We start from the raw sequence: 22,637 nt of genomic DNA, 5'->3' as shown, positions 1-22,637 counted from the left end.
TTTTATATATTTGTTTAATGGTGTATATCTACTAGTGTTTGTGTAAAAACTTTGTGCATATCTGTAATGCAGATAGGTATGGAGGTGACATCGTAAGTTAGAAAAAGACATTTTATTTCATGGTTTCTAAATTCACCAAGTAATTTTTACTGCTGTCTCTTCCGTAGGCTGGTATTCCTCTCCCTCATCACAGCACCTTTTGGGAATAATTTTCAATTTCCAATCTCTAAGCAGCATTACCAGAAAAGATTAATGAAAAAAAACAAGCACTCTCTTAAGAGGATTTTATTCTCTTTTTTTGTTCAAACAGTCCCTACATTTCTTGAGACCCAACATGTATGATATGCTCAGTGTTGTCTGTTCAGGTTTTCAGATATGATATATTGAATTTGAGATGGCCAGAAACCATGGTTGGACTTGACTTAAATACAGGTGGTTTACAGCAGCACCCTGGTTAGAGGTTAGTTGTAATGTTTGGCCTTGTGGCAGGGTGAAGCTGACAGCTCACCAGCTCCAGTTTATCCTCCCTTGTTCATCGCTTCTCCTTCCCAGCCCCCAGGAGAAGTTACTGTCTTTGCTTGCTGTGAGGTGCTTTGCTCAGTGGCATGCTAAGGTGCTCTGCTCCTCACGCTTTTCCTGCTCTTTTTCACCTGAATCATCAGGACAGAGCTGCCATGGGTGCAGAGCTCTGCCTGGCTGTGCATGGCCCTTTCACGCTCCTCTTTGGCTGTGGTTGAGCTGGTTCAGTGCCAGCAGGAAGGAGAGAGCCACTGTGGGGACCTGAGGGTGTGTGTTGAGGGCAGGAAGGCAGGTAGAGCCTGGCTGGTGTAGGGGCAGATTAGTTCAGCAACCATGACAGGTCCCTTTCCGATGGCGTCAGCAGTGATGTCTGCTGATGGAGAGACTTCCATGCGAAAAAGCACCATGGTGTGCTCGCTGTAAATACTAATTGGAGCACCAAAGAAGTGATAAATGCTCCATCCCTGGCAGTGTTCAAGGCCAGGCTGGAGAGAGCCTTGGGCTACATGGTTTAGTGTGAGGTGTCCCTGCCCATGGCAGGGGGGTTGGAACTAGATGATCTTAAGGTCCATTCCAACCCTAACTATTATATGATTCTATGACCAAACTTCCAGAATACCCTAAAACCTGTGTTCCCATTCACTTCCAGTACCTAATGCTGCTTTCAACAGCAGCAGAGGAGCTGCCTCAAATCTCCAAAAAAAGCATCCAAGCCCTCACTCCCATCACTACGTGAATGGAGCTCCCCTGAGGCAGGCTCTGAAACCCATATGGAGCAGCAGGAGCTTGCCTTTGTTGTGTGCCACCACTCCAGCACTTCACAATAACTGTGGGAGCTGCAAGTGGCAGGCAGTCCCTTAAATTATTTGGCATTACCCTTAAGTACCCGATCAGTCAGGGCAGTTCAGAGTTTGATGTCTAAGAGCTCTACACACCTGCAATTACTTAAATCCACAAAATTTCACCCATAGGTATTTGCAGGCACAAGAATGTTGGTATAAAATTAGAGGCTATTTCCTAAAACCTGTGCCTAAATTTTGATGATATACTATATGAGGGGTTGTTATTTTGAAATGGATTTGCAGAAAGGAATTGAAAATCTCCAGACATCCCATCTGTGTTTAAAGTAACAACAATAACAAAACTTTAAATTAGCATAGGAGATTTAAGACATTTCAGGAAAACATTGATTAAATCTGCCAATGAAATGAACGTGTTTGGCAAGTGACCTAATTAGTGTATACTTGGTTCTTTTTCACTGCACTGCTTACCACTAATTGCTGTTCTGCTGGTCTTCTCCTGACAAGTAAGAAAAAACAAGGATGAGGGATTTGTTGAGGAAATAGTGACATTTAGTTTTAATTCATTTGAACCTGCTGCCAAGCTTAATTATGGAACTGTGAAACTGGGGCCGGGAGGCCCCCAGCCATTTAGGTTATAGGAGACAGAGATGTTTAGTGTCTGCCAGTGTATTTGGGTAGCACTTATTGCAGCTAGCTGTAAACTTCTTGCTGATGCTTAGTTGTTTTCTTTCCCCCACAGGTACAAAACCACTGGGTTTATTCCTTAAATTGAATTGTTTAGCTCTAATGGCATCAGGCCAAAACAAAATTTCAGGCATTTTATTTCTTAGAGAAAAAGTTTAACACTTAATCTAGATAGTCCTGTCTTGAGTTTGTTTGTATGTGTGTTTGCATGTATAAAGTAGTGATAGGTCCTTCTACAAAAAACCTCACCTTGGGATCCTGAAATACTTGTTGTAGCATTGGAGTGCCAAAGTCATCCTCAGTGTGTAAGTACACTTGAGCTGAGGGGCTCACATTCATGATAAATTCAATTCCCATCTCTCGAAGCAGCAGGGGATAACAAAGTTTTCCCTCTTTGCATTTGGAGCTCTTAAAGGAAAAGGGCAGATGCTTAATGAAAAAAATGGGAAATAGTTTTGGTTTCCTGTTGTGGTGATGGATTCTTGTGAGCAGAGTCTGAAGGTCCTGATTTAGAATCCGAGTGTGTTTTTCATGATGTTCTGCACAAAATGGGGGGGGGGGCGGGTAAAAGTGTAATTCATTGACCAGAATGTTTACGAGGCAGTGCACATGCAAAAAAGGAAAAAGAGAGGGGAAAAAAAGCTGTGGAATTTTGGGGTAGCAGAGGGTGTTGCTGGTGGGGCTTGCGCTTGTTTTTGAAAGAGCAGAAAGATATGTAGACGTTTTCTTAGAGCAGCAGCATCCCATTGGCAGACCCTTCTCTGGTCTGAATCCCTCCTGCAGGATGCTTCCAGCCAGCCTGCTGCCTTTTCTCAGAAGGAATCAAGGAACAGTTATCGAAGCCTGAGCAGCCAAACCCGCCCATGCTGCACCTGCCAGGGGCAGACAGAGCAGCCCAGCTCCACTGGCGGTGAGAAGGGGAGCCCAGCCTATATCTGCTCCAGCCACAGCCTGGGCGCCAGGGAAGAGCTCTTGGCACAGGGAGGTTGGGGATTCTTTGGGAAGAGCTGGAAAGGGTTGTTCTGATACCGAGCCTTAGCTTCTGTGGGGACTAAATCTACCCTGAAAAGTATATAAAATAAAACAACAAAACCCCACAAGCAGTCAAAAACAGACACAAAAAAAAGCCAGCACTACCATGTCAATGCGTAAAACTCAAAAAATGAAGTTAGATTCTAAACAAACGAAATGCGTTAGTGTCGGTCACCAACATAGGCTGTAAACATCTACGTGGAAGAACATAAACTGTACAAAAAGGCAGAATGCCTGGTTTTCTGTTATATAGCATTGTAGGGTTCTTGTAAGGATACTTGAGTGCTGAAACAGCCTGGGAACTTGGCTTCCCTTGCAGCAGATTGATGTTCTTTGGACGGGTTTTCAGCCATGGAGTGATTTTGTCCTGATGTTCTGTGTGTGGTGGAGAGATGTGTCGGGAGGGGGGAGCACCAGAAAAAAGATTACGTGGAATGAAAATGAACTTGAGAGAAGGAGGGAGAACAGTTTTAAAGTGAGACTGGGAGGAGTAGTACTAGAATGCATAATGGGTGGCTAAAGATGCAAGGTTTTTTGCCTCGAGACTCTCACTGGAACTCTGCCGTGGTTATATAGCCACTTCACAGTATCACAGTATGTTAGAGATTGGAAGGGACCTCAAAAGATCATCTAGTCCAATCCCCCTGCCGGAGCAGGAACACCTAGATAAGGTTACACAGGAACGTGTCCAGGCGGGTTTTGAATGTCTCCAGAGAAGGAGACTCCACAACCTCCCTGGGCAGCCTGTTCCAGTGTTCCCTCACCCTCACTGAGAAGAAGCTTCTTCTCAAGTTTAAGTGGAACCTCTTGTGTTCCAGTTTGTACCCACTGCCCCTTGTCCTATCATTGTTTGCCACTGAGAAGAGCCTGGCTCCATCCTCGTGACACTCCCCCTTTATATATTTATATACACTAATAAGGTCACCCCTCAGTCTCCTCTTCTCCAGACTATAGAGACCCAGCTCCCTCAGTCTCTCCTCATAAGGGAGATGCTCCACTCCCTTAATCATCTTAGTTGCCCTGCGCTGGACTCTCTCCAGCAGGTCCCTGTCCTTCTTGAACTGAGGGGCCCAGAACTGGACACAATATTCCAGATGAGGTCTCACCAGGGCAGAGAGGGGAAGGAGGACCTCTCTCGACCTACTAACCACGCCCCTTCTAATACAATCCAGGATGCCATTGGCCTTCTTGGCCACAAGGGCACAGTGTCGGCTCATGGTCACCCTGTCGTCCACCAGGACCCGCAGGTCCCTCTCCCCTACACTGCTCTCTAACAGGTCGTTCCCCAATCTATACTGGAACCTGGGGTTGTTCCTGCCCAGATGCAGGACTCAACACTTTCCCTTGTTATATTTCATCAAGTTATTCCCCGCCCAACTCTCCAGCCTGTCCAGGTCTCGCTGAATGGCAGCACAGCCTTCTGGCGTGTCGGCCACTCCTCCCAGCTTAGTGTCATCAGCAAACTTGCTGATAGTACACTCAATTCCCTCATCTAAATCATTGATGAATATATTAAATAATACTGGTCCCAGTACTGACCCTTGAGGCACTCCACTAGATACAGGCCTCCAACTAGACTCCGCCCCATAGACTACAACTCTCTGGCTTCTCTCCTTCAGCCAGTTCACAGTCCACCTCACTACCCGATCATCCAGACCACACTTCCTCAATTTAGCCGCAAGGATGCTGTGGGAGACTGTGTCAAACGCTTTGCTGAAGTCAAGGTAGACCACATCCACTGCTCTGCCATCATCCATCCACCGTGTTATTTCCTCATAAAAGGCTACGAGATTGGTCAAGCATGACTTCCCCTTGGTGAAGCCATGTTGACTGCTCCTCATAACCCTCTTATCCTTGATATGCCTTAAGATGGCACCAAGGATAAGGTGTTCCATCACTTTCCCAGGAATGGAGGTGAGGCTGACTGGTCTATAGTTACCCGGGTCCTCCTTCTTGCCCTTTTTGAAGACAGGAGTGACATTTGCTTTCCTCCAGTCCTCAGGCACCTCTCCCGTTTCCCAAGACTTGGTAAAGATGATGGAGAGCGGTCTAGCAATGACCTCCGCCAGTTCCCTCAGCACCCGTGGGTGCATCCCATCTGGACCCATGGATTTATGGATGTCCAGATTGCTCAACTGGTCTTTAACCCATTCCTCATCGACTAAGGCAGACCGCTCCGTTGACCTGTCTTCATCTGAGGTCTCAGCGGTACAGGGCTCTTCAGGACTGCCTCCGGCAGAGTAGACAGAGACAAAGAAGTCATTCAGTAACTCTGCCATCTCTGTATCTTCTGTCACCAGGGCACCCGTCCCATTCATCAGCGGGCCTACATCGCCTCTGGTGTTAGTTTTATCTGCCATGTATTTGAAAAAGCTCTTTCTGCTGTCCTTGACCCCTCTCGCCAGCTTTAATTCCAAGGAGGCCTTAGTCATCCTAGCTGCCTTCCGACATCCTCTAGCAGCAGCCTTATATTCTTCCCAAGTGGCCAGCCCTTCCTTCCATGACCTGTAAACTCTCCTCTTCCACTTGAGCATACCGAGCAATTCCCTATTTAGCCACGCAGGTCTCCTGACCCTCTTCCTTGACTTCCTACGTGTCAGGATGCTCTGATCTTGAGCTCGGAAAAAGCAGTCCTTGAACGTCAACCAACTATCTTGGGCCCCTTTACCTTCAAGCAGCCTAGCCCATGGGATTTCCCCTAGCAATTGCTTGAAGAGGCCAAAGTTTGCCCTGCTAAAGTCCAGGGTCGCGATTTTACTTGCTATTCTACTGACCCTACCACACAAGATCCTGAATTCTACCATCTCGTGGTCGCTGCAACCAAAGCAGCCCTCAACCTTCACTCCTTCAACCAGACCCTCCTTGTTAGTGAGGATGAGATCCAGCAGCGCACCTCTCCTGGTTGGCTCATCCACCATTTGCATGAGGAAGTTATCATCCATACACTGGAGGAACCTCCTGGACTGTGGATGGGTTGCTGAGTAGTCCTTCCAGCAAACATCAGGGAAGTTAAAATCCCCCACAACGACCACAGCCTGTGACTGTGAGGCCGCTCTCAGCTGCCTGTAGAAGGCCTCGTCAACTTCCTCACCCTGATCCGGTGGCCTGTAACAGACCCCCACAACAGTATTGCCCCTGCCAGCCTGCCCCTTCATTCTCACCCACAGACTCTCAACTCGCTCATCATCTGTCCCGGGACAGAACTCAACGCATTGTAGCTGCTCTCGCACATAAAGAGCAACCCCACCACCCCGCCTGGCTGGCCTGTCTTTCCTGAAAAGAACATAGCCCTCCATGACTATATTCCAGTCATGTGAGCTGTCCCACCACGTCTCTGTAATTACCACCAGGTCATAATCTCCTGACTTAACACAGGTTTCTAGCTCCTCCTGCTTATTTCCCATGCTGCGTGCATTGGTGTACAGACATTTCAGGGAGCGAGCTGAGCACACCGATTTCATCCTAGGATTACAGGAGGCCTCCCAGTCTTCATCAATTCCGGAGCGCTGTCCCACTGAGGCAAGCCCAGCTACAACCCCATCCCCCTTCAAATCTAGTTTAAAGCTCTCCAAATGAGCCCTGCTAATTCGTGCCCCAGCATCCTTTTGCCTCTGTGCGATAAACCTTTCCCACATGCCAATGTCCAGGCCGGTGCCCTATAAAACCAGACGTTATCAAAGAATCCAAAGCCCTGCCTGCAGCACCAGCCTCGAAGCCAATCGTTTATGGACTGAATTTTCCCATTCAGTCCCACATCATCAATAGAAGATAGAAGGAGTGAAGAGAAGATCACCTGAGCCCCAGAGTCTTTCACCATCCGCCCCAAGGCCCTGTAGTCTTTCTTCATCCCCCTCAGCCTGCGGGAAGCAGCTTCCCCCTCACCCGTCTGTAAGACCAGCAGCGGGTAGTAGTCTGTCGGGTGCACCAGGTTGGGGAGCACCCTGGTGATATCCCTGATCCGGGCTCCAGGCAGACTACACACTTCCCTGTGATGAGGGTCAACTCTGCATATCGGGCCCTCTGTTCCTTTCAGAATGGAATTACCTACTACAATGACCCTTCTTTCTTTCTTACCAGAGGCAGTCTTGAAGTGCGAAGCCGACCGCTTTTTCCTATGTGGCCTTGTAGGTGGGCCTTGCACCACATCCTCACCTACCTCTCCTTCCAGATCCAGGGCCTCAAACCTATTACGGAGGGACACCTGGGGAAGCAGGGCAGGAAGGGAGGAGGGCTGCCCACGACGCCAAACTGGAACTCGCTTCCAACCCTCATCATCTTTTTGGTCCCCTACCTCTGGGCGACAGCTACATGACAGGGGCTGTCTCGGGCCATCCCCCTCTGTCTGAGAGGGCAGGGGGTCCATCCCCTTTCGGGGGGTATCTCCCTGAAGCCGTTCCAACCGGTCAGCCGGGGAGTTACTCCAGCAGTCGATCTCCCTTTCACACTCCCTGATGCTCCTCAGCGTCTCAACCTCCTCCTTAAGTTCAGCCACCAAGCTAAGCAGATCTTCTATCTGCTCACACCTCACACAGGTGGAATGCTGTCCTCCCTCCCCCGGCAGCAGCAGGCTCTGGCACTCCCTGCATCCAGAGACCTGAACAGCCACGGTTAGGCCCGGGGTCTCTGTCTGAGTTGCTACAGCCCTCTTACTGCTAGCTCTCTTTCTGGAGACGACCATATTGGTCAGCACAAAGACCTACCTGTTCCTCGCTGCACCTGGTGGGCAGCGCCCGGTCGCTGCCCTCTCAAAGGCTTTTTCAAGTCAAGGGGCAGGGGAGTGGTCGCCGTTCACCGTGGGAACGCCCCCCGCCATGTCAGCCGCTCTTTCGCAAGGGCTGCTGGGACTTTGGGAATCCGGAAGTGCTGGGAAATGTCGGGAATCGCAATGTCTCTGCGCTATCCCCTCTGATTTTCCTGATCTCGGTAGAAGCTCGCGGTCACTGTAGCGTGCCGGCTGCGGCTCTAGCTGGGCTAGCTCCAATCAGCTGACTGAATGCGAGTAGCGAGTTACAGCCGAATTTAAATCTCCCGCCGTCACCGTGGAAACGCCCCCGCCACGTCAGCCGCTCTCATGCCCATTGAATAAATGTTTAGAAGGTATTAATGATTTTAGATATTATAAAACCATGAATGTGTAGTTTTAACAGATATTTAACAGATAAATGTTAAAAAACGTTTTTTGATTAACGTCTGGCCTGATGTTAACGTTGAGTAATTCACTATGTTAGATATACCTAATCCCTATAATACAGCACTGGAATATTTGTACACATTCTGGTTTATATTTGCAAGCAACACTAACTTAGATGTGAATACTTACCATGCTGTCTGGAAAGTTGTATTAAAAATAATTGCCCTTCTATTACTGCATACATGAATCCTGCACTGTACACTGATGATAAATATAAAAGTCCAACTCTATTACCTGCTTTTGATGTTGATATTAAAATTTTTTTTTTTTTCACTTTTTCCACCCAGTGGGCATGAACATGGTGTGAAATAAAATGAAATTTAGTCTCCTGAGAAGAGCACCTTCCTAGCCTTAAAAACAATTTGCTCTGTGTTTGATCTGTGCCATCCCATGACTTCCAAAGGTATTTCAGGTTTCCATCTTTGCATCTGGCTTCTTGTCAGGGTCTCCCATCTAGGAAGATGGAAGCTGCACCTAATTGTATCTCCTCCTTCCTCCCAGAAGCTTCTCTCCCAAAGGGCAAAGGCATTAGAGAAATCCAGAGAGGACTCTTGCTCTCTTGTAGAATGTTTTTTTTTTGGTTTTTGCTTGTTTGTTTCAAAGCAGCATCGGCTTCACTGCCACTCTGCAGTAAGGCTGGATACCATACTGCAAAGCAAAATGCAGTGCAGAACAAGTTGATTTAAAAATGGCATGCATGGTAGCAATAAAAAGGGAAAATCAAGTGGTGGAATCTGAGCAGATAAAACATCCCCTGCCTCTCCAAATTGACCAAACTAGCGCACTTCTTCATGGTGTTATTAGCTCTGCTGTCCCAGTATACAGTTGTTTCAGGCTTTCCTTCAATATGTAGTAATGCCCTACTAAAAACTTTACCCCAAACAAAACAGAAACAACCCCCCCCAAACCAAAAAACAAACCCAGAAAACCAAGAGAAGAAAAGAAAAGAAAGATTCAGCTCTTTATCAAAATAGTGGTTTGCATACTCTTTAATTAAGTCAGCAGTTTCTTTAACAGTTTTGGCTGTTTACTTACTATTTTCCATTTTCTTACAACTTTGTAAACAATATTTAAGACAAGAAAACAAAAAAAAGTGTACTTGCACAAAATTATTTCATCATTGGACTAACCTGTTATCAAGTCATACATACATACCAAAATAATAATAAAGAGATGTTTATGACTTGAGGGGCAAGGTGATCAAAAGCACCCACTCTTCTACCAGTTTTGGTGCAGAAAGGAGGGCAATAAGCCCTCTCAGGAGGAGGAAGAAAGTCTGGCAAAAGAAATACAAATAGATACAGCAGAAAAGCATATCTGTGATTACCTCCTGTATGATGTGTATTGACCTAGTAAATGGAGATGTCTGCGAAGGAGCTGCTATGCTATAAATATACTTGTGCTAATATTATTAAAGCTTTCAGGCAGTTCAGTTTTGTCCATATGGCTTCCGAGGGAGATGCCAAAGAGGTGGCCTCTGGCCACAACTTGTCTAAGCAGCACATGCCTACCTGTGCTGTAAGTGCTTAATAAGATTTAGGCTGGGATTTTTCCTGGATGGATTGTGAAATACACGCAGCTGCCTAAATAGGTGCTTGGCAAGATTTTAAACTCTCTGTAACTTTATTGAAATCTTTATGTAGAAAGTGTCCCTGCTCATGGCAGGGGGTTGGAACTAGATGATCTTTAAGGTTCCTTCCAACCCAAACTATTCTTGATTCTGAAGCATTTGAATGCTGTTTGAAGATCAGAGATAGTTGAGTTCTGAGAAGTTGTGAAAAGTCCATTTTGTGTCCTCTTCATCCTTCTTTGTGCCTTTAAGAAAATAAAAATACTTCCAGAGTTGTTGATACCTAGGAAGGGCTTAACAGCACTGGTCTTGCTTGAACATACTAGTCTGTCTGGTTAAAGGATGGAAAAATTGAGAGGGAAGAAGAGAAGATAGGGAATGACTGTATGATTAATAAACTAATCCAGATACTGGGGGTAGGAAAGCCACTTAAAAGCAGGTAATTATGCCTTGCCAGTCCCTAAGATCAAACCTCACTGAGCTGCTGTTCAGATGATACCCTGAAGCAGTTGCTGGTAGGGATGTGTCCCTTGTTTCAGTAGAGAGGGCAATGAGATGAAAGGGATGTGGTTTAACCAGGCTGTGACTTTATTATGTTACCATTTTCTAGAGCTCTCTGCAGTCACTTGTAGAGTGCAGGTTGTGATTTCTCCCTTAATTGCTTCCACCTGCTCTAAAATAGCACTCTCTGCCCCTACACAGATGGCTGCAGCCTGCTGCAGAGACCTGCCACCCTCCTCTTCCTAAGCTGAATCCTCATATGGGTTCAAGGGACAGGGAAAGGGTGGCATTTTCTCATGAAATCAGCCATTGCAGGCTATAGCTTGGTATCACAGGGAGGCCATACTGCTGCCTCCTTGCATGGAGGCGATGGAGCAGGACTCCACAGCCCCATGAGAGTGTGCTCTTGGGCTGCCAAAGTCCTTTTATGTGCTAAGACAAAGAGCTGCCTTCTGTCCCCCTCTTCTGTATATCTTCCTGCACTTCGAAGCTTCAGGTCATTGCACTTCCTTAAACACCACTAAGTTCAGGAGGAAAGGTATGAGAAACAGAGGGGTGATCTTGCTGGTGGTGGCAGTGCTACTGGAAGACTGAGACAATGTGAGAGAATGAAAAGGATTGCCTTCCTTATAAAAATAGCATCTTCATGTATGCAAATGCACATGGATGATAATTAAAAAGTCTATCTGTTTATCTTTCAGGTTATGGTTTTGTAGATTTTGACAGTCCAGCAGCAGCACAGAAAGCAGTAGCATCTCTGAAAGCAAATGGCGTGCAGGCGCAGATGGCAAAGGTAAGAGTAACCATGTTACTGCAGGATTATCTGAATTAAAATTGAGTTTGCTCCTATTTTTCTTAAGGTCTTGGTCAATTTTTCCAATGTTATTTTTTTTGTCCTTTGGCTCCAGTGCCTTAATCAGACTATGGCTTGCCTGTGTTCTTGAGAGCTGTGTCTTGTGTGATGGGTTCTGCCCTGATATTCTGGAGAGGGTTGTAAGGTGGAGAGCGCTGGAGTTGCAGAGCAGTTGGAAATGCATTTGTGCTGACTGCAGTGTGAAAAAGTTGCCTTTTCTTCACCTCGGAGTTGTCTTCATTTGGTTCCTTTGCCTGGGAATAGTTATTCTTTTCTGGCGTGCCTTGTGGACTTCTCTGAAGGAGTGATTGAATATAAGGAAAGTTTTGTTTGGTCTGTGTCAGCTTGGCTTCTGTCTTTTTATTTTGAGGATGTAAACGGAAGTGTAGTAGGTTGCTGAATGAATAGTTGCTGCAGGTTGTCTGGAGGTGACTGGCATCTGTTGTCCAGAGAGGCTGCAGGAGCCATGCTGTACATCTTGTAGGAAGCACAGTAAGCACAGATAGTCTGGTCCTGGAATTGCCCTTTGTCCCCAAGCAAAGGGGTGGATGAAGGGGATGGGGCTTACAGCAGTAGCCATCATGTGCTCCAGCTGTTGCCTTTCTGAAAGCATAATCAGGAGCCTTTTCTAGACTCTGTCAGTCAGCAAAAATAGCTGTTGTTTTGTACTTCAAAAATGCTCTGTCCTAGAATCACAAAAAGCCCTTAATATTGCTTGATTTAGTCTCTGCAAAGATGGTGCCAGCCTAGAATCTCAAACGGTGAAAACAAACAGGTAATTACAAAAACAGAGGCAAATCAACTAATAAGCCATCACCATTACTATTTATAGTAATGTTGGTGATTTAAAACCTTTGTTTCTCAACAGTAGCATACTAAATATATTTTTTGTTAGGGTTTTTTTTTTGGTTTGGTTTTAAAAATCCTTTGTGGTAAATGAGGTTCTTTTGCCTTCTACTGAATTCAGTCACTGTGCCTTAAAGTAACTGGATGTCATCCACGTATTTCTGTTTTACCATACCCCACAAGGAAAGCTATGCTGTTTTATTGGCTCTTAGTTTTTATTGACATATGGCAACAAAAATATTTGCTTCAAATGGGTAAAAGATAGCAAACTGAAGAACATGAACACCTACTAAGGACTGTGATATTTCATTTCTCAGATATACTGTCTCTCTTTCTTAAAAGAGAGGCAGTTTGACACATTAGTCAAGGTGTGAAAAAGAGACAAAAGACAGGAGATATGTTTTGGCCTATTGGTTATTATCAGACATTTTTGGGGAGGAGTAAATCTTTAAGCACGTTAATCTGTAAAGTTGTAGATTTAAAATTAGACATTTAGGGATAGGATTGAAAGATGAATCTGTATTTGCTATTCTCATGATTCAGAACAAGGAACAATTTCAGCACTTGCATGTGCAGAAATATCAAAACAATGTAACTTAGAATACTGTGTTTTGGATCGTCAGGTATTTTGGGGGGAAAAGCAAAGTCTGACACTTTCAGAGTGGGAAGAGCTGTACCAGCCACTGAGGTTTGTTTTCTGGGGGATCTGTGGTGGGAGAATTTTTTTTGCCCTGCATGATTTTGTGGCAGCTGGTGTGTACACATTTGTTTGCATAAGGCTGACTCTATTTTTGTTATTTAGCCAGGGTGCCTGGAATCCCAGATAGGTTCTTTTTAGTGCGTTTGATAGTTCAAGATAAATATACAACCGACTTTTCCTATCTCTAAAAAAAGTATAAGTATTTAGAAAAATGGGGATTCAAAGGAAATTGAGACGACTCTACAGAAAGTACTTCACATTGCTGAGAAGGCAGGAGCCTGGGAACACGAATCTATCTGGAGAAGTATGTTAGTTCCTGCGCATGGTGAAAGCCAAATTGCATAACAAAACTGAAAGACAGTGTTACCTGCCAGCGTCTGAATTAACGGTGAGGGCTCAGAAGAGGTTTGAAGAAAGAGGCAGAAGAAGAATTTAGCCTCCACTTTTGGAAGTTTATCTAGAGCAGTTTTGTTTCAAGAATTGCTATAATTAGTGGTGACTAGCAAAAGAAATCAAAGAAAAGCCTGTGTGAAAAAATTACCTAAACCTTTTTATGCCGTATCTTTAAATAGTACAGTCAGCGTCCTGTATCTTTTGTTCTACATTGGAAAGCAGTGGAGCTGCCTTGCGTAGAGGCCCAGGAGAAGACTGCAACCTGTGTTCAGCAAATGTCAAAAGCCTCAGTCCAGTCATGGATGCTTTTCAGTAAAGGTGAAAGAGGCGTCAGCCAGCTTTTGCTGTGCTCTGGCCTTCTCCAGTAGTGAGAGAAGGTATGCTGAAGTGTCGCTATAGTCTGTGATGTTTTCCTGGAGAGAGCTCTTGCTCAGAAAAAAGAAGTCTTTATAAGTTTTAACACAATATAATTTTTCTCATAGAAATCCAGGAATCGTCTTTGAAAAACGAAAAGCAGACCTGAACCCCCACCCATGTTGGCTAGCAGAAGTATCTTGTGGATACTTGAGTAAAATAAACTCATTTTCTCGATGCTTAAATACAGCCACCTCCCTCATTTTTATAGCATTTGGACACCTTTTTGGCTGATTTTATCTGAGAGTACTGCTTCTGGAAGAAGGTTAAACTCTGGTGGATTTATGCTCCAAGTCCCATCACTGTTGGAAAACTTGTTCCGTCAAGGCAAATATACCCATATTGCTATGCAGGGAAAAACATCATTAAATGTACTTGAATCTCTCTTTTTGTTCTGGCCTAAAGTAGTCAGGAGAGGATTCAGCTGAGGCAGAACAGCAGTATTATGTCTGCAGAGGTAGGCGTGGCAGCTGGAAAGTGAGGTTTCATGGGTCCATGGACCACTTGGTGTAACAAGTTGTTGGTGTCTCACCCAGGCAAGATCTGTGTGAGACTCTTGTCCACACTTATGTTGTCACCTCTCTCATTTCTTTCTCATTTGCCTCTCTCATTTCCTTCACACATGCGCCCAAAGCAGTAGTTTTGACTACTGCCACTCTCCTATGCCCAGTGAAGTTCACCTTAGTTGTCTATAGTTTTCAAAAGTGATTGTTAATAATTTCATTTACTGAAAAGCATTAATGCTATGGAGCTGCTGAAGTGATAGTTTCTCAGATGGCTACCTTACTTTATTATGTGCTTCCTGCTTGCCTTTGGAGATAACTCAGACATGCAGATTCATTTGTATGTATGTTGTGCCTGCTTCTCCAGGGTCATAGGGTCAGGTGGGTTTTTTTGTTTTGTTTTCCTACTGAAAATGGCAAAACTGATACATCACTGAATAATCTCACAACTGATTTGTCTCTTTGTGCTGGGGACTACACAAACACAACACAGAAAAGATAATGCATATGTGCATGGTGTATATATCAGTTTTGGTTTTTTTTTCCATCTGCTCCTTTCCTGCATTTTCTAGAAAATGTTATAGACAGAACATAGAAAATGAATGAGAGTTTTATTAATATGGGAGTTGGAGAAGTGGGCAAAGAAGCTAGTACACATGAAAAACCTATCAGTGTTCTAATAAAACCTGTAGCCACATCTATTATTGGGATTTTCAATAGTCTTTCACCCAGAATTACATATGCAGGAGGAGACTTCTTAATCTGCTTTGTATGTAAGCTTTTAATGATGCTAATGAGTCTAAATCACCTGAAGAATCAAGTCTGGATAAATCAGATGTCTGAAGTTGGTGGACTGTGCAATCAGTTTATACCTTCATGGACATTTTGTGGTCCTCTTTCATTTTCAGTTCTAGTCTGCTGTAAGATTGCATAAAGTGGAGGCTCAGGCAATGACAGTTACTTGCAGAGAGTACTTAGTATCTTCTTTAATATCTAGCAGCCCATCTAGAGCATTGAAACAAACACATTCACAAAGGACGTATTTCCCATCATGCTGTTTTTCCAAGTGCATTTATAAGTACTGAAAGATGCATTTGAAGAAGGATGTCTTCTCTGGGTTTTTCTTTTGTATGTTTAATGCATTTAGACATCCTCAGCAACTGCGTGGACATTGAAGAAATATTTTATTATGTTGGCAGTTGTCTAAGACCAAGGAACATCTCTCAACTGCTCTGCTACAGTAATTGCCATCCAGAAGGTATACTAAGGAGCTGCTTCTGAAAAAGAACTGTGCTGATAGGTTCTGATATGTTTTGCTTGACAAAGGAATTACAGAATATGATTTTGTTTCTTGTGTCATACTCATCTCTCCATCATGCGGAAGCTTAAATACAGGCAACAATCACCATCTAGGTGAAACATAAAAGGAAGCTCTTTCCTATGGAACAGAACCATACATAAGAACTTCTGAAGAGGAACAGAGTTGGTTGCTGTATAGTTAAATCAACAGTTTTTTCTCAAAGGGCTAAGGAAGAGGAAATCCCACGGAAGAATTTTATTTGTTTTCCAGGCTATTGTGTGGGTTTCAAGAATTGCTCTGGTATGAGACCAACTAAAATCAGTCCATTCTGCCTGCTCATTTTTCAGCCTCATTTTCTCTTAAAATTCTATCCCTTTTATTCTTATTATTTTATTCTTATTATGTCATATACCAATACTCTAAAGTGCTGTTGCTTAAAATGGGAACTGTAGAAAATAGAAAGACTTTCCAGTAAAAGCACCTCTTCTGAATATTTTTTTAAATCTATATTTTTAATGGAAAGTTTTGATTCTCTGTATTTTGCAGTTTCAAAATTCATGAAAATGTTTAATAAAAGTGCTGCCCTTACAAAATGTGAAATATGGTCTATACACTGATCATCTTATATACTGAACCCCACAAATGGTTTCTTAATTTATGATTGAAGTGTCTGCAAAATTTAGCTAACCAAACTGCAGGATACTGCTTGTTTTCATTTTTGGACAGTATTTGTGGATTGCAGCCTACTGAGTCAACTTTCCTTCTGATACTAAAGCAGGATGCTAGGACTTTTAAACATTGAAATTGTCAGGCTTTGGTTTAATTTCATTCTGTAATTATCAGATATCCTCCCCCTCTTCCCCCATTCACACACATACACAGAGCAAACTGTTCTGTGAAGTCAAATATTTGTATAGGCTAGTTCTAAAAGATATTCTTGATTTCGTGTTGGGCAGGAGCTGGTGGCTCTGGAAGCCCCGGCATACTCCGCAGCATAGGAGAAGATGAGAACTGTGCTATGCTAATGCTGGCCACTTTCCACATTGTTTCCAAATGAATTGCACAACCAGGCGTAGACTGCTGCTTCACCAGTTGCCAGAGATGTTTGGCACAACTGCGTGTATGTGTGTGTAGCACTCTTAGCACTCTTGCACTAAATGTTCTTCTTATCTTTCCAAAATGTTAAGTATCTCTCCCTGCATTTGTGCACAGTACATACTGACTGACCAGTACTGACCTGAATCAGTAAGAATCCTGGGTTAAATGATAATGAAAAATTACAGCTGCAAAAAAGTGAAAGGTGGCTCGGTTTACATTTGGAAATTATGGGTGCCAATATCTCTCTCCTTTGATTTCTTTTCCCAAATTAACCATGCTAAAGGAGTCCTGCAGAAGCAATAACCACAAGCCCCAAGTTTCATATAATGCCACTTATCAAAGCCACGCTCTCTTCATCCTCTCTCACCTGCTTACTGTGTTGCTGTTTGGCATAAACTATCTTTCACTCTTATAATATGGAATCATAGTTTACCAGTTAGAGCTGGCCCTGAAGTGCAGATTTTGTAAATATGGGATATTTTTCTATTCCTTAAAGGATAATGATTGATGAAGTAAAAGCATTGAGGAGATGCTAAATCATTTGTGCCTGATTTTATCACAAAATTTCTTAGGAAGATGTGCCTTTCCAAACCTGGAAGTTTTTTTCCAGACAAAATGCTGTCTACATTTAGGGTTCAAATCTGAGATGTGCTGTAGCAAAGTGCTAACTTTATATTTCAGAAAATCTGCAGTAGCAGATGACTGTGTCTTGTGAGAGTCCTAGACAATCAATACTAAAGCAAAGAGCAGCTTTCTACAAACAGTGATAGCAAAGTGGGGTGATAGCAAAGATACATGACATTAATGAAGGGCTTCATAGTGTCATCTGGAAAGATTCATGCTTCTACCTGAGAACTATATGGTAGCCTGTGTGAATTGAGCTTAATGATCCTGTTCCTGCTTTTAGACGTACATTCACAAGCCAGAAGAACATCATGTGATCCTGAGGATAATAAAATACAACTGCCTTTTTACACTTGCATATAATGCTTCTAAAATCATGTATGTCAGTATGAAAGGGGGTGTGCATCAGCAGTACTTGTACCACACCTGCCAAATTTATACACAAACATTCCTTTGGGGTTTTCAGAAGTGCTTAACTTAGCATAATTCTACTCTCTGGAAGTGAATGGGACTTTACTGTTGGTTAATGGAGAGGAATTAGGTCAGTGCTGTATTCCTTTGTTCCCAAAAATCTTAGCTCAGCACCTTTCTTAGCCACTAAGTTAGGTTAGAAAACCTTACAGCGCATACAATCATGTTTATTCTCTAGCTATCACCTCAAATAGACCTTGCCATGGTATTTTACTTCCCTTTTCAAGTGCTGTGTTAGTTTCTAGAATGACTTGGGTTTGTTCATACTGTAACTTCATCTAAGATTAAAACATTCCTCTGCCTTTGAAAATTGCAATGTAAATAATCAGTAAATATATCCACCTCCATGCTACTAATGCCCTGCACCACAGAACAGTTGCTGGTAAGTAAAAGATGTAGCCAACTTTTAGAGAATTTTTGGAGAATAGTGGAATTACTGGGTTCTTTTCAGGTTATGAACTTCAGCCAAACAAGAATTGGCCTTTTTGCATAAATACACATTGTTCTTGACTTTCCTCTGACTTGGAGCACATTTGAATTGGTAATAATACAGCTGAAATCCACAGAGCTTTGGCAATTTAAGCCGAAGAGGAGAATGGGGCTCCCTATCTTTAGCGCTCACATAGCTATACATCTTGGAAGCTCTTACGCACCCTTTGCAAATCCTTTGTTTGCAGAAGAGGAAATCTGAGTCCTGCAAATGAGTTAAACACTGGGGTCAGATTAATTCTTTTTTTCCTCCATACTCAGGAAACTCCAAATGCCCCACGAAGGAGTTAGCCGACCACAACTATGCAGCTTGGGAATTTGCAGCTCAGACTGAGAGAAACTATGTTCTAAATTCAGTAAGCACATCTTTACTCACCAGGAAAAACCCAGGGCACTCTGAAATGATCAAAACCCTGTGGTTTTAGATAATATTACTGTGGTAGAAAATGGACGTAGCCTTTCTTTCAGGGACGTATCATTTAATCATGTTCTCCTGTAGTTCAGCATGAGGATAATGCTTTTGTAAGGTGAGAAACAAAACAATCACTGTATCTAGCAGGCTTCCACGGAAGGAGGAGGAGACGATTCACATGACCACCAGCAGGAGGATATGTGCATGCTTTAAAAGGTAAAACCACTTAGTCTTGACTGAGGCACACATTCGACAAAGCAATGAGATTTGTATGAAAATCAGGCCACTTTCAGGTTATTCTGTTTGACTTGGAAAGCAGGTGTGCAAACTTCAGTAGCATTTCATCTGAGTAGATCCAAGTGCCAGAGTAACAGCTCATCAGTCTGGAAATACACAGGTGCATAATCTGACAGTAAACACAGATCTACTAGTAATATGCATAGATACTCTCTGTGCATATATGCATCCCTTTCTGAATATCTAAATGTTACTGTATTAGTAAATACTCTGCTTGTTGTTTCCTTATTAATGAATGTCTCCCATTTAACCAACATGTCTGAGTGGTTTGGCTGTAATCTAAATAAATTTAGGTTTAGATGCAATTTTGTTCACTAATGAATGATAATTTTTGTTGCTGGAAGAAATACCCCTCTATTTTTCCATTGTATAAAATTATCAGATTAGGCTCTGTAACAAACTGAGTCATGATGGCAGCTCATTGAATTTTTTAGTCTTTGGACTTTCCATGTATGTATTTGTGCTCAGAAAGGGACCTAATAATGATATGAAGGGTTGAATTCTATTTGCAGTCATGTTAGACTAACTTTGATGTGATCAAAATAAATGCAACTGATAGAAGAATGTAAAAGTGGCACTATCGTGCCAGAACAAAAGTCCCCTGACATCAGATTCTGTTTCTGATAGTGTGCTACAGCAGTTGCCTACACAGAACTACAAGAACCAGACAAGCATCTCAGGATACTTCCCCAGAGTACTCTCCTAGACTCCAGTCATTTGCAGTTTGGGTTTTCCTGAGTTTGTATTGATTAGCCTTCTGCAGAACTGCCTCCCCACCCCGAAATACAAAACTTATCCTGCCTTTTCTGCATTTAAAATTTTGACAGCACAGCATCCAGTCATAAGAAATTATTCTTTTGATTCTTCCAAAAAACCTAAACAGAGGTATGTCCCGGGGACCTGTGGGAGGTTTACATCCCCCCAAAATACCCCTTACAGTGCAGTAATGGGAGGTACAGGTACAACAGTTATTTCCTGTGCTACTTGCCATCTTGAATACCATGGAGAGCAATAAAGACTTTGGTGATAGCAACTGTAAATGTATTTTTGTAGTTGGAAAAGTTGGACCTCCCCCGAGTGAACACAGAATTAGAATGTAAATAGTATCTGGTAGAAGGTATATTTTTCCCCATGTTAGAATGGACATAACTATGCTTATCTGGGTGCCATTAAGTGACAAAGCAGGGCGTGTTCAACAGTTACCATTTCTCAGTATTCAATGTCGATATTTTTATCAAGATGCCAAAAGAAAAAGAAATAGCTAAGAAAGGGGATATAAGATATTTCATTTATAAAGTTAGAAAGTTGAAATTGGGATAGTTAAGGCTTTGTGCTGGAAAACTTGACTTCTAATTCCTCAGAACAAGTGGACACATCTTTCTGAGATCTGTCACTAAAGTCTGTCTTAGGTGCCATTTCTTCATGCAGTTAAACCATTCGTGGTTCTTAAATGCAGCTGATAAACAGGTAAAGAGAAGGTGCTTTGAAGAAATGCTTCTCCATCTTCAAAGGTATCTTTGCCACTTACTATCCCACTTAGTTAATACAAGATGCTGTTTAAGTGTAGTATCACAGTTCTTTGTATATGAGCATATGGGGTTTAGTATGTGCATGCATAGCCGTATATAAGTATTTGGGTGACTGTATATAAGCAAATCTATGCATGCATTAATACATGATCATTTCGATATACACTTGAGAAAATTCTCTAATACAACACAATTCTCCTGAGTAACAGAAAGTATTACAGTGGTGGTTTTATAGTATGTACTGTTGGAGTGTGATTATTTACTACTAATTCTTTAAGCACTGGGAATAAAATGCTGTGTGTTTTTTTTTAGGAATGCGCTGTAGAAATAGAAAGGAAAATGGAGGTAAATTAAATCTTGGTCACATTCAGCCAGTACTTTTCCATCTGTCAGCAAAAACTGGCAAAAACCAAAACAACAACAAAATTGTAAAATCTGAGATGAGACTTAGTGATTTATTGTCTGCTTTAGCTGTGCCTGTGGCTTGAAGTAGAGCTACTCAGCCCCAGGGTTTTGCAGATATTTCCATAACTTATTTGTTCATTTTGCATAAAAGGTTATGATCCCACTGTTTATCTAAACATTTTCCTTGTCACCTACTCCAATTATAGCTTGTTATGGAAAACCAGAGGTATCATTTGTATGGCTGTGTTGCTTTATTATAGCAACACAGCATAAAGTAGCATGTGGAGTCAGTGAAGGGAGGGTTTTGCATCATCTTAGCTTCCAAAAAATCCTTTCTCTTGCTTATAAACTGTTCACCAGTGAAAGGTCACCACTGCTAACAGCATGACCTAATTTATGTCAGACTGCCTTGTTACTGTACAGCACATTTCACATGGTAAAATCATGGCTTTGGTAAAGGCACTAGAACTGATACAAATGAGGTGGAAATCTGGCTGTAATGGGGCCACAGGGGTCTCGCTGCCTTGCCCTCCCTCCTGGGGCTAGTGAGCCTAATGCAAATGGAAATATTTCCCTTTCAGAATAAAAATTTCATTAGCTGAAATATGTAATGGCTCTCTTTTGTATGATCAGTCTTCTAATTCTTGAACTCAGGCTTTCTATGTTAAAAAGGAGTGTTGGATGCAGACTATGCTTTGCTTTGCTTGAAGTTCAAATAGTTTCATCTTGCATGATTGCACTATTGCTTGCTATTCACTTCTCTTGAGTATATACACAATTTCCAGATTGGCTTACAGGAATACATTGAAGAGGCTGGACATTTTATGTCAGTCAGCAATTAGATTAGTTACAAGGGTACCTCTGCACTCCTGTAAGTGATTATTGTACTGGTTCCCTTTGATCGAAAAACATCTGGGAAGCCTGGTGCAGGCTTATCTAAAGAACACGGTCTGACAAAGTAGCAACTTAGGCACTTTCCCCCTGGGAGCATCATCTAGTACCTTATCCTTTATACTGGATTTTACTAAAGGTTTCTGTATTTCTTTGATGAGAGGTCTTTTAAATTTGTAATAGCTGAGACCTGAAACACTTTATACTGTGACGAAAACCTCTACAGAACACAGCCCTCTGAAGTCACTTGGTCTTAACAGTCTGTAGATCAGATCACGCACTGAATGATAGCTGTAAATACTGTTTATTACCTGTTTACTTATATTTCTTTGACAACCCCTTATGTGTTAGCCCTTCACTTCATATTTTGGAAATTTTGCCTTCACAAATGTCTTCCCTCCTGTAACATCCACCTTTGTTCCCATGTGAGTGCAGTCCTTTCACTTCAGTCTTTCCACCTCTGTCAGTCCACATGAAGCATTTCTAAAGCAGAATGGTACCGTATTTGCATCCTTCCTTTTGCTATTGTAAACATACCGTGTTCTTTTTAGTATGTTACTACACACTCATCATCCATCTTTCTTGAACATGGTTGTACACTATTTTTCAGAGAGGGCCTTTGCAGTGCTGTAGTACCATCTCTCAATTGGGCAGTGCCTTGCCTGATATCTATATTTTGCTACCTTTAAGTCAATCGATGAGCACCCTGGTGTTTGCAGCAGAAACTTTTATTTTTAGCAAGTGTATAAGCAGCATTATTTTGCATGTTGAATGGAAAATTTCATTTGGAGTCTTCAAGTTAAATCTCTGAATGCTTTACCAGGTCTAGAGGTAAACACAGATGTTAGGTTTTAAAAATACAAGTTTTAAAGTGACCCTCCAAGTGTTCGCAGATGTTCACAGCTGGAAGTTCTGTTCTTCAGCTTGTCTTTAATGATTATATCAACTGGTTTGCTGTTGTTAAACACCATAAATACGACAGCTCAGTATCCTGAGTTGTGCTAGGAAAGTCTTGTCTTGTGTCCTGGAGCTTAATTTCTTGCTGCTTATAATTCCACAAATACAGTAAGTTAAACAGATTTAGAATGTAAGTTAAATATATGTGCTTCTAA

General features: G+C 42.6%; 1 protein-coding gene across 6 annotated transcripts in view; it reads left to right on the top strand.

Moving 5' to 3' along the window:
• Nucleotides 1–22,637, top strand: part of RBMS3 (RNA binding motif single stranded interacting protein 3) — a 742,307-nt gene that overhangs the window by 465,925 nt on the left and 253,745 nt on the right. For all 6 annotated transcript variants that reach the window (XM_061362639.1, XM_061362642.1, XM_061362644.1 and 3 more), the window contains one exon: nt 11,002–11,093. In XM_061362639.1, coding sequence (XP_061218623.1) covers nt 11,002–11,093 — 92 coding nt within the window. The remainder of the gene's footprint in view (nt 1–11,001; nt 11,094–22,637) is intronic.

Source organism: Neopsephotus bourkii, unplaced genomic scaffold (assembly GCF_033783945.1).
Source record: "Neopsephotus bourkii isolate Nb327-2 ecotype Australia unplaced genomic scaffold, CSIRO-AGI_Nbou_v1 NB_1132, whole genome shotgun sequence".
Classification (NCBI taxonomy): Eukaryota; Metazoa; Chordata; class Aves; order Psittaciformes; family Psittacidae; genus Neopsephotus; species Neopsephotus bourkii.
The sequence above is the reverse complement of the archived record's forward strand: the minus strand, read 5'-3'. Positions and strand labels throughout refer to the sequence as shown.